The 12,719-nt window shown below is 44.6% G+C and overlaps 1 protein-coding gene across 2 annotated transcripts in view; it reads left to right on the plus strand.

Moving 5' to 3' along the window:
* The first annotated feature begins 2,481 nt into the window (after positions 1 to 2,481).
* GAS6 (growth arrest specific 6) overlaps positions 2,482 to 12,719 on the plus strand; it is a 68,923-nt gene continuing 58,685 nt past the window's right edge. For both annotated transcript variants that reach the window (XM_066621755.1, XM_066621756.1), the window contains exons 1-2: positions 2,482 to 2,616; positions 3,764 to 3,936. In XM_066621755.1, the coding sequence (XP_066477852.1) occupies positions 2,550 to 2,616; positions 3,764 to 3,936 (240 nt within the window). In that variant the 5' untranslated portion in view covers positions 2,482 to 2,549. The remainder of the gene's footprint in view (positions 2,617 to 3,763; positions 3,937 to 12,719) is intronic.

A 12,719-nucleotide genomic window follows, 5' to 3' on the forward strand; every position in this document is an offset into this window, starting at 1 on the left:
GCTTCTGATGCTGAGTCAGCATCCAGGAATTGTTAAATATACCAAGTCCTCAGCTTATGTCCTGGTTCTGTTCTGGAGGTTTGTCTAGAAGTTGGATGTAATTTGGAACAGCCGATGCTGGCTCAGTGCTATCTAGTCTGAATAAAAGCGCCAGACAGATGGATTGTGCCTGCACAAAAGTGACAGTGTAGCCATTCATAACTTTGGATATCTGTAAGTTGGACATCCATATCTTGGGGGCCCAGGACAGTATCAGGGGAAGTAAGAAGATGGCCTCTTGCTGCTTCCTGCTTTCCACTGTCTACTGGTGAGCCTCTCCATAGAATGCCCAGTCAGAAAAGTTAAACAGGAACCAGGTAGTAATGGGTGAAAGCACTCTTTCATGGCTTGCCACCATAGATGCTGGTGGCAATGGCATAAAGAAGAATTCTCATCTGTCTGCTGTCTAGTTCCCAGCCACCATGAGGGGCTAGCTCCCACATGCAGTATTTTCCAAAGCCTGGAGAGAGTGCATCATTAGGAGGGCCTCCACAGGGCCTTTATTCCAACAGCCACCAAAAGCTGCCACTGCTTTAAAAAACAAGCTTTGAAAAAAAAAGTTTTCATCTGAAGATGCATTACAACATTGATTTTTTAAATAAAGTCTCTTCCAGTTTATTACTGTATTAAGAATATATACATATCACTTTTCAGCAAAAAGGTTTACAAAGCTATTTACAATCCTAATCCAATTGGATAGGCCCAATACTATCCAATTTCCAGCAACAGTGCAGCCACAATGCAGCCCCAAAGTAAAGGAACAAATATCCCCATACCTTGAGGAGGCATCTGTGACTGCCCCCCAACTGCAAGATACAGCACACGCCCAGCATGGCTACACCAGTCCTGGAAAATTTGATAGGATTGGGTCCTTAGTCTCTCAGACAGTGGTGCATCTAGGGAAAATGACACCTATGGCAATTGCACCCCTGTCAAAACAGAGAAAGGGAGATCATGGGGTGGGAAGTCAGCCCTGTTCATCCCACCAAGTGAATTTATACAGCAGGTTACAAAAGAGGGAAATTATTTGGCAGGCTACAGAGAAGGGGAGAGGGAGAAGAAGCCAGTTCTATTCCACCAAGTGAATTTATGCAAAAGTCCACGGATGCTAAGCCCCCCTAAAAAATAAAAAGAGTGTTCATTTACCTCTTTTTGGAGGTCCCCTGAAACTGGTGCAAAAATGTACCATTAGCTGTGGCACAGAAAGGCACCATTTGTAGAATATGGGTAGGTCCAGACCCGGTGCCCCCTTCAAGTGGTGCCAAGGGCAGATGTCCCCACTTGCCGCACCCTAGATACACCACTGCTCTTAGAGAGACTCGGACAGTCTTGGAGAGTCTCTCGGAGAGACTAGAATTTGCGGCAGTGACAGCTCAGTCTTCCCTGTGATAGCACAACCTCTCAGAAACTGGGTGGAGCGCATATGCAATCACAGGGAAGGCTAAGTGGACAGGACAGGACAGGTTCTCCCTCCCCTGCCCACATGTTCCTTGTGTGCAGTTGGCATTCAAGTGACAATCTCCACAAGGGCTGAATGAAAAGGGCCTGCTGCTCCCATATTAACCTGCCCATACATTGTGGCTATTCTTAGAGGGCCTCCTTCAGGTGCTGGTGAGGTTAGACAGATGGTGACTGGGAAGAGGGCCTTCTTGGTGACCTTGCTGGCCTCTAAGAAGGCATTCTTGGAACCCACACTGAGATTTTTCCAGTTCCTGATGAAATGTTTTTATGTTCCCAGATCTTTTCTTAACCCATTTCTGCCCAGGTCACAGGTGTACACATTTTATCCCTGTTGCATATATGCAATGTTAGGCAAAAATAGCTTAATTGCACTTTAAATTAATTGCTTTTTAAAAATTATAGTTGAAATATTGTGGCCCTGATGCCTTTTTTGTAAACTGTCCTGGAAATTTTGCTGAAGAGTGGTGTGGAGATCTAATACGGTGCACAAGTGTTCAATCCTTGCACATAACATGCACAAGTGTTTACTCCTTGCAGGGCACAATCCTAAGTAGGTCTACTCAGAAGTAAGTCCTATTGTGTTGAATGCAACTTACTCCCAGGAAAGTGAGGCTAGGATTGCAGCCGCAGCTTCCCTTGCGTGCATTATTTGCCATGTCCGAAACCACCATCAAAAACCCCGAGGTGTCCACAGCACCACAACCGGACGAAGGCCCTGGGAGGGAGCCGCACTGGGCGAGGGAGGGCCACCCAGCTGGTCCCGTGCCCCTGCGGTGCGCTCCACGCCGCGCAGCCAGGAGCTCGCGCTCCTGCACCGAGGGCTCGGGCAGCTCTAGGTGTGTCGCTCGCTCGCTGGCTGCATCCGGAGCCTGAGCGAGTGCGAACTTCTCGATTGATTGGTTCAGCGGCACAAGCGACTCCCCCGCTGGGCTCGGCAGCAGCGTCCTCGCTCTCTGCCTCCGACAGTAGCCGCGCGCCCTCCTCCTGCACCAGACCGCCCTGCTCCTCTCGCCGGTCAGAGGGCGCAGCCCAAGCCCAGCCGCAGCATCATGCAGCAGCCGCCGGCTCCAGCTGCTGCCCTCTTGCTAGTCCTGCTGGCGACAGACTCCTCGCAGAGTGAGTAAGGCGGGCACCTCGCCTCTCCTTGTGGGACCTTCGCCTGCCGCTTCTCCCCCCACTCGTTCTGGCAATGCGGCACCTGGGGGAAGGGAGCCGCGCCGACCCCCTCTGCTTTCCCCTCAAGGTCAGGACATCCTCCAGGCTCTGCTCGCCGGGGTGGGGGCTGCAGTCCTCTCCCCACTTTCCAGGAAGTAAGCTTCCTTGACGGTAATGGGACTTACTTCTGAGTAGACAGGCATAGGCTTGGGCTCTGGGACCCCGCAGCCCCCGATGGAGGCTGCCTCTTCTGTGGAGAGCCTATGGGAACCAAGATAGTTTAGGCTGCAATCCTATCCAGTTTCCTGGGAGTAAGCCCCACTGGCTATAATGGGACTTACTTCTGAGTAGGCAAGCATAGGCTTGGGCTCTGGGACCCCGCAGCCCCCATGGAGGCTGCCTCTTGTATAGAGAGCCTATGGGAACCAAGGTAGTTTAGGCTGCAATTCTGTCCACACTTATCAGGGAGTAAGCTCCATTGACTATAATGGACTTGCTTCTGAGTAGACAGGCATAGGATTGGGCTCTCAGTCGCCTCCCCCTCCTCACTTTGTTGAGCCCGTCCACTGCTGCTGGGCTTTGAGGGGGTTGACTTTACCATTTGCCCTAAAAAGGGGGGGGTGGAAACGCGCTCCCTGGCCGAGCATTGTTCTGGAGCGCGCGCGCGCGCCTGCCCGGGGATGCCATTGTTTGTGGCACGGTGGAGGTAGGTGACTTCTGGTGGCGCCGCGCTGGGCGTGGGGCTGCTGCGGCGCCCTTTGTTCAGGGGAGATGGGCTGCAATCCTGTGCACACTTTCCTGGTAGTAAGCCCCACTGTCTACAATGGGTCTTGCTTCTGAGTAGACATGCATAAGATTGGGCTCTCGGGTTGCAGCCCTATCCACACTTTCCTGGGAGTAAGCCCCATTGACTACAATGGATCTTACTTCTGAGTAGACATGCATAAGATTGGGCTCTGACGCTGCAGTCCTATCCTCACTTTCCTGGGAATAAGCCCCACTGACTACAATGGATCTTACTTATGAGTATACATGCCTAGGATTGGGCTGATGGAGATCCAGGCTTATTAATTGCTCCCCCCCCTTCCTGCTCTCCTCGCGGCCCCAGCTGTGCTGCTGTACCGAGCCCGAGAGGAGGCTTCCCAGTTCCTTCGGCAGAGGCATCGCAGAGCCAACCAGATCTTCGAGGAGACCAAGCAAGGCCATCTGGAGCGAGAATGCGTGGAGGAGTTCTGCAACAAGGAGGAAGCCCGGGAGGTGTTTGAGAACGACCCTGAGACGGTAAGAGAGCCAGCCACAGAAAGGTTGTCAGGAGGAGGAGTTCTCTGTTGCTTTAAATTAACATGGTTAAGCCTTACTGCTGCTGCTGGAACAGGAATGAGGGCAACAGCTGCTTGCACAGCTGGAGAAGTTGTTTGGAGGAGGAGCCAGGAGATAAATAACTGAAAACAGTCAGGGTAACCAGTACTTCACTTAACAAGTCAGCATTTGGACTGTCAGGCCAAGAAGACAATGCTCAGGAATACAAGGGGGTGGGAGAGAGGGTCTGTTTATACTGAAGTAAGGACCCAATCCTATCCAGTTTCCAGTGCTCATGCAGCCATGCCAATGGGGCGCATGCACTGCATCCTGTGGTGGGAAGGCAGTCACTGAGGCCTCCTCAAGCTATGGGAATATTTGTTCCCTTACCTCCAGGCTGCATCAGTACTGGAAAGTTGGATAGGATTGGGCCCTAAGGCTGCAGTCCTGTGCACATTTTCCTAAGAGTAAGCCCCATCAAAGACAAGGGGACTTACTTCTGTGTAGACAGGCATAGGATTGTGCTCTAAATTTGCTGTAGTCTATACAGGATGCCTTTTTTTCAGAACAGCTGTTTTAAAATCCACTTTTGTCCAGCCCACAGGTGCACATGTTTGATCCCTGTTGCATGTATGTACCATTGGCCAGAGATGGCTTAAGATGGTTTAAATCCAGAATGCTGTGGGAAAGGGGAGAGAGAGAGAGTTGATGTGTACATTTCAAAACATGTAGGAGGATCCCTTTAGCATCTTGGTTTTCTGCCTCTTGGTTCCACCTTTGCCCATCCTGAATCTTGGGTACTTAGCATGCTGTCAAGTCTAGGGATGTTGCTGAGGAAATGCCTTGTAAAGAAGCATTTTAAAATATGCCCATTTAGAACAATCAACCAACCAAAATCTCATATTGACTGGGGAGAGTTAGCTAATTTCCTGAAGCTGTACTTGCTTATTTTGGTAGGTGAATGTAAACAGTCATTGAATTTCCCAGTAAGTAGAATTGATCTGATTTTAAAACATCTTGCCTAATGAGGATGATGTAGTTTTAAATCTTATTCCCCTGGGAGCTGGGGATAAGAATAGGCCCTCAGTTTGGCTGTATTTGTTGTATGAGGCGACTAAACAGCCACCTGGTAGATGGGACTCCTTAGCCTGGGAAGGCAGCTCATCTGAGAGAAGGAAAACTCTGATCCCAAACCTCCACTGCCTTGTGGCTACATCCAGTTATGGAAAAAGCTTCAGGAGTCAACCTCGAGGCTAAAGCTGGAGTCCCTGAGGCAGTTCATGGCTGAACACAGTGACGTTCTGGCAACTCCTGCAACGTACTGGCTTCTGCCTTTCCATTGGACCATTTCAGCGAAGTGGAGAGGGGGGATTTGCTGCATGGGTAACAGTCTATCCTCCATATCTGCCTTACCCAGGCTTCGTGCACTAGAGAGAACACTGTTCTGGAACCACTATTCAGAGTGCGATACCATAGTCTTCCGAGATTGAAGGATGCCAACTGACGAGTTATAAATCTACAGTAATTTAATGGTAAAACTCTCAACAACATAGAAGACAGCTTAATGGTTCATTAATAGTTGTACCACTAATAGAATTCGGTTTGTGGAGTGCTTTTGCATACATATAATTATTTTTGAATAGTTGCTGAAATATGATATCTGATTTGTTTACGTCTTTTGGATGTGCTGTTCTGAATAGGCTCTTTTATTGCTTGGATTATCTGGCTTTAGGTTAGGGAGCAAATGTCCTGGAGAAGAAATTGACTGGTGATTTTGCACAGGGCTGCACATTCCCTTTAATGATCTGATGGGGGTGGGTAGGGCAGCAGTTATGTAGGTCAAAAGTACTGGGAAAGGGAGGGACTTGGCTGCTCCCTTAGAGGAGTTAATGTTTTGTGTTTGAGGCAAAACATGTCTTGACATGTGTACCCCGGTAGGTTCACAGCACAGCACCATCACTGAATACAGAGTAGTTGCAAAATATTTGTAGTAAAAATAAGCACATAAAATCTGCTAGCAGCATTTACTTTGAACTCTCAGAGTATCAGCATTGCAGGAGAGGAAGGTGTTGTTTGGTAGAGAAAAAAGCAAAAGGAATATTTAATTCTTATTGTTAAGCCTATAAATCAGAGGGCCTTACAATAGTAGAATGGTGTATAGTTGTGTTCTCATAGAGTGAGGCTGCAATCCTATGCACACCTTTTTGGGAGTAAGCCCCATTGAACACAATAGGACTTACTTCTAAGTAGATATGCATCGAATTGTGCCCTCACTCTTATAAATTATGCATTTTTACTCAATATGATCCTAACTTATTGCCCCATACAGACAATGTCAATTTTGTGGAAATTCAACAAGTTTGCTATAATAAGGCACTAAGAAAATAAATAGCTCCAAATCTGAACTTCCCTATGGGTAAAGTAGGTAATCTGAGGTCAGCAGTTTCATTGTCTGGATTTTAGTTATGAAGTTTACTTTAAATTTTCAAGAGTATCACTTTTGGGTTTGTTACCCAAAAGTGAGGTTGTCTGTAAACTGACAAGCCTTATAAACAGACATGAAAAGATTATGACGTTCTATTATGGAAAAAAAATGCAGTTCTGCTATTGCAGTCATTTTAAAAAATACAGCTATGGAAAAAGTTTGATTTCTCTGTACCTGACTTGGATTGTATACATTTTACTTTAGTTTTCTAAGTACCCTGATGAACATGTGGTCACAAATCCCATGTGGGTTGAAACTCATGGGTGTGATTCACAGATGTGTTTTCTCATGGAACAGCTGGCCATTTGATCTGGTCCTGAGCTGTGAGACAGGAGCCCCCTGGTTCATTATGAACTCACTAGGTGAAATTAAGTAATCTGTCTTCTCTTAACCTCAGCATCACCTGTAGTATGGGGATATTAATATCTGTCTTATGGGGTTGTTGTAAGTGTTCCAACATAATGCATGTGAAGCACTTCGAATGCTCAGAAAGTGTCTTATTATTAAATGTCTGATATCACTTAATGGTCACACGAGCGCAGATGGTTGTATGAATGCTCAATACTGGTGAATGTTACTAAGAGCTAACACCAGTTTGCAGTGCCCATACATAAATATTTAATATTATCAAATATTAAAGATAGGTGAGCTCCCCCTAGTTATGTTTTATCAGTTCAGACATAAGCTTCAAAATACAGGGAAAATAGTATGATTTACTTCTAAGCCAATCAAAATCCCTCCCACCTCAAAGCTCGCTACCTTCTTTCGCTTTCAGCAATGCCTTCTCCATTTGGCCATGGGAGTAGGAGCAGCCCTGGAGGTGTGATTTGAAGGAGAAAAGTCTTTTTGCTTCCATTTCTGACTCTTGATATACTGCATATCCACATATAGTAGGGATTCCCAAAGTGTGCATCACGGTACCTTAGGGCTTTGTGGCACACTCATGAGGTGCCATGGAATGTACCAGGTGGCTCCCCCTTCCTACCCAATCCCTGGGTGCTGCAAGTTATGGGTGCCACCATCTTGGATCTCATGAAATTTTATGAGGTCCAAGATGGCAGCACCTGGCATTCAATCATGTTAAGCCAGGATGGTGCAGAAGATCCAGGTTCAAATCCATGCTCAGCCATGAAGCTTTCTGGGCAACTTTGGGCCAGTCACTATTTCTCCACCTAATCTACTTCACAGGGTTGTTGTAAGGACAAAAGAAGGAAGGGAACTATGCATACCATCCTGAGCTCCTTGAAAGAAAGTATAAAAATGTCAAAAATAAATAAATTTAGAAATAAAAAATCAGCGCTGTATTAGTCAGAGAGAAGATTTGCGCTTGTAGCAACTATCCAGAGGTAAGGCCCTCTTTCAAAGGTATGTTCTATACTTTGGGAAATGTAGCTCTTTGTGCTCCTAAATGCTTACATATTTAAGAATGTAAGCTTTCTGGGCTTTTTTTTTAATACATCACATAATATTTTTGTATAGCAATGATGATTTTCATGCATGGATGCAGAACCTGCATGCCTATACTGCATATAATCTTTGCTATGCTTGACCAATTTAAAAAAAAACACAGAAGATGTTGTGCTGTGGGTGACCCTACATGTGCTGAGGGTATGTGGTCATTAGTTTGTGAGACATTTTCTCTGCAGGGGAGAGCTTGAGAAAAGGATTAAAGGAGGTTTTGGCGAAGCATATGAACAATCCTGTTTATGGAATGCTGGTAGAGCAGCTGTTATATCCTAGTGTATGCTTTTGTATACTGGCACAATATTAGGCTTTAAGTCACTAGAGAAACTCAAAAGATAATTTTGATTGCAAAAAAAAGAGGACAAGAAAACACGTCCTTTGATTGACCTGGCACTTTACAGAGAAGGTTTGTGAAGGCACAGGAAGATTTGTTTGTTCCATGTACTGAACAAGTATGCTAGATACTATCATCCAGCAGAACTTGGGGAAGCACCTGGGATACATAACTTTTAGGAGAAAATATATCGGAGTGTTTTGAATGTTTCACATGCCTACAAGGCATACTATCAGTTGATTCCAGAATAGCTTCATAGAATAGATCTGAGTCATGCTGAGAAGGTTCTGGCATGGAATCCTGAGGTTTTAAAACATGTGGTGAAATGCAAATAATTGATCCTTAGTGTTTAGTCAGGTGGGTCCTGCGTTGCCCAGCACCAACACTCTAGCCCCATTGCTGTTGCTGGCAGTGAGGCCTGCTGCTCAGATGCAGAGACCAGCAACAGTCATTGTTGGGCCTCAGCACCAAAAGGTTGCAAGCATGAGTGCTGGGTGGTGAGTTTTCCCAGTGGGCAGCAGGGAGGCCTTTTGAGTTGGGGGGAAGGCAGGGAGGGGGCAAAACTGGGGAGAACAGAGGGTGAATTGGGCCTGGGAGGGGGCAGGGACAGCAGCAGAGGCTGCCACCGGATCCTATCCCTCCTCTTGAGCTGAGCTGCCCGACATGGGCTTCCTTGGTTCTGTGCCAGCTCAAAGGTTGGTCTACAGATCTAGATAGACCCATTGGGGCCAGCCGTACTTGACATGGTATAAGGGAACTGGTGTTCCCTTAACCTGAGGAGATCTTTGGCAGCTTCTCTGCTCCCACAGTGGTGGCCATTTCGACTCGGCTGTTCTCCTGGGTGCTGGGGAAGGATAGGATTTGGCCATTAGTATTAAAATATATTTTTCCTGAACAAATATCTGAGTACAACTGAAGAGTTTGAGAAGCTACACATTTTCTTATGGGCACTAGTTTTATCTCTAGCCTAGTTAGGATATCATGCTACCTAATCACCGGAACTGGGTGTGTGCGTGTATTTTGCTCAAAGCAAGAACAGTTTATTTAGTATTTTACCGAGGTATTGGACTTGGTTATATTAGGGGACATTTTCTTGTTTTCCTCTAGCACTGCTATGCCATGTTATCTACGTGTCACTTAACTAATTGTGTCTTTGCAATTTTTATAGCTTATTCCTTGGTGGAAAGAAGATGCACTATGCAGCTAAAGTCAATAACTTAAGTTCTATTGATTTCTGTGGGCAGGTCCACGCTTCATTATCCAAGTTTAATTCAGTGTGAAGCAACAAGGGATGAGGTTCTGGAGTGTATTGACTAATTAAATACTAACAAATCACTGGGTCTAGCTGGTATCCATTCACGAGTGCTTAAAGAATTCGATTGTGAATTTGCTGATTTTTTTAACCAAAATGAGTATTGGAAGGTGATGTAGCCAGTGTAACAGTGATACTTGTAACATTTCAACTTAAAAAATGTCTTTTTATGAAGGAAAAATGTTACATCATAGGTAGTTTTTGACAAAATGATTTATTATTTTGGTTTAAAAAAAAAAGCCTGTAGTAAGATGTAAGAGAGAAGCATAAAATGTATTTCTGCTTATAGGCGTTTCTGTTCTATTGCAGTACATTAAGGCTGCAATCCTATAAACACCTGAGAACATGCCTATTGAACACAGTGGGACTTACTATTGAGTAAACATGTATAGCAGCGGTTCCCAAACTTGCTGGGGTTATGATGCCCCAGAAACCAGGAAGTCAAGGATGGTAACACGAAATGCATCATGTGGTGATATCACTGTCATTCACTTCTGAAGCCTGGCACGATCCTCTAAACACCAGTAACAGGGTCAGGGTGAATGGGAGGGCATTTTGCGTGCTGCAGCAATACCTGCTGCACTGAGTCTCTTGCTGCTGCTTGGAGGCTCACATTGCAGTCTCCCTGTTGGGGCAGTGGGTGGCCTGCAACGCCCCAGCAAGAGCCTCGCAACAGCCACATGAATTGGGAACCGCTGATGTATAGGATTGTGCTGTTAAAGGTGTAGCAGGTAAAAAGGAAAATTAGTTGGCATTAGTGAACTCTGGCCTTTCAGCACTGACAACATGGTTCTCTTCAAGGTTACTCAGAAGTGACTCCCACTGTGTTAAATTCAGCTTATTCCAATATACCCATGCATAGAATTACAATGTGAATATTTTTTCAGCTTTATTGTTCTGTTGATTCCCAGGGCTCAGGGTGGGTAAAGATTTGCCTGTATTTCATTCATTATTGCAACAAGTTTGGTAATTACTTATGCAGATGCAGGAACTGAACTTAAAAGAGTATTATTTGTCCAAGGCCACCCAGTGAGTCTGCAGTTCAGCTAGCTTCGAATGTAACATGCACAAGTGGCAGACTATAAAACTGATTATGTCAAGGTATGGAAAACTGCATTATGTGTAAATGCACCTGTATGCATTCTGTATCGCAGAATAAGCATTAGAACTTATCACAGTGAGTTTATTTCATTGCAAGTAGGAACAAGGAAACATGCGTCACTCAGACCATAATACAGCGTTTCATACTGTGGCTGTTATTTTGTAATGCGAATATAGAAGATGACACTTGAGATGGAATGATCATTTGAACATTTTCTATGGTTTTTGCTAATCCTCTCACTACCAACCCCCTACACAAAAGTTATTGGTATTACAGTGAATCAGGGATGGGCCGAGACTCTGTTGTCTCTGTCTCCAGTTGAGAAAACACATGTTTTTCGTGACTCGTATGGACTCAAGTTACGCCTGTAAAAAACTTGGGTACTGACTTGGGGCTTAGGGTTTTACCCTAAAAATAAAAAAAATTTGACTACACTTGAGTCAAGACTAACTTTTGTGTATGCTTGTGACTTTGTTTTGTGTGTGTGCTTGCTTGTTTTTGCCACTTCATGGGCTTGACTCACTTTTTGAATAGACTTGGATTGAAAATGATTCAAAAAAAGGCTGTGGATGAGTTGCAACAGCTGTCATTACGACTCGTGGGCGATTAAAGTCAAGGGATTAGAGACTCAGGCCACTGTGGCTGTGGCACATCCCTGCAGTGAACCCTCAATTTAATGGACTAATGGGAGTAATGGGCATCCATTGCTGCACAAATTCACAGTCCATGAAATCCAATGCATTTTTTACAATGCACACATGCATGCGTAAAACATATGACTGGTTGGTTGGCAACCTTCAGTCTTGAAAGACTATGGTATAAGCCTACAGCACCCGGTATTCCTAGGCGGTCTCCCATCCAAGTACTAACCAGGCCTGACCCTGCTTAGCTTCCGAGATCAGACAAGATTGGGAATGTGCAGGATAACTAGTTTTTAATTATATAGACTGCATCCATTATTTCTGAAGTCTGTTAAATTGAGGGTTCACTGTATTTAAATAGTTCTTTGGAATGTTTCACACTTTAAATAACTATCATTGACTATTATATAAACCTTTTCCTATATTATTTGCCATAGCCCAATTCTATGCATGTGTTCTCAGAATTAATTCCCATTACTCAGTGGGGCTTACTCCCATATAAGTATGGATAGAATTGTAGCATTATATTGTAGAAGAGAGAGCCAAGAAATAGTGGCTTGCCTAATTCTACCTGGTAGGTTCATAGCTGTAGATTTGAACTTGAGACCCCCCAACTCACATGTGTAGTCTCTGCACTTTACCAGCTGTATCTTCTTTTCAGATGGGATTGCAAATTTGGCACTGTTATGCCTGGCTAGTTTCCTCTTGAACAGATGTCTAGTATTAGTGGGAATGACATTCAATACTAGGCAGGATTAAGAATATGTTTTCAATTCTGGATTGTGTGTGTGTGTGTGTTATGTGCACACACAGAAGCTGGGATACTGAAGAATCTAACAACCAAGAAAAGTATGAATTCTCAGTCATATATATGGTGGGCTTGTTCAAAGACTTAGGTGTTCAAAGACCTTTTTGAGCACACAAGAGATTATTGGGTGGATGGATGTGAACGAGAAATATCCTGGTCAGAAGTAGGAAGGCATGCAATTACTGAAATGTGAGCATGATGCTAACTTTGCCATATACTGCGGAGCCTTTTAGGTCAAGCTGAAGCAGAAAAAAAGTAAGGCCCAGCTTTTCAATCTGGCTTTTGGAGAGTGGTGCTGCTTTTATAGGTTTTATCATCGTCATCATCATCCTCATCATATCAACAGTATTTTTCTGGAGTGGTTTCCAGAAAAAAATCAAATAATTAATTGGCTTTGTGATTTTTGTCTATTGCTGTTTAATTTTTCTATATGTTGTTATATTGTGATGGTTTATTCATTTGCATCACTTTATTGTTTTTAAGTTTTGTAAGATGCCTTGAGTACTCTGAAGAGGCCGAGCAAAAATCTACAAATAATACATTTTATTCATATAGAAGATGACAGGGGGAGAAGCAAAGAGGGAAGAAGGCATACAGGAGACCTACGGATGTTGCTTGT

The sequence above is a fragment of the Tiliqua scincoides genome, chromosome 3 (assembly GCF_035046505.1).
Source record: "Tiliqua scincoides isolate rTilSci1 chromosome 3, rTilSci1.hap2, whole genome shotgun sequence".
In the NCBI taxonomy this organism is placed as follows: domain Eukaryota; kingdom Metazoa; phylum Chordata; class Lepidosauria; order Squamata; family Scincidae; genus Tiliqua; species Tiliqua scincoides.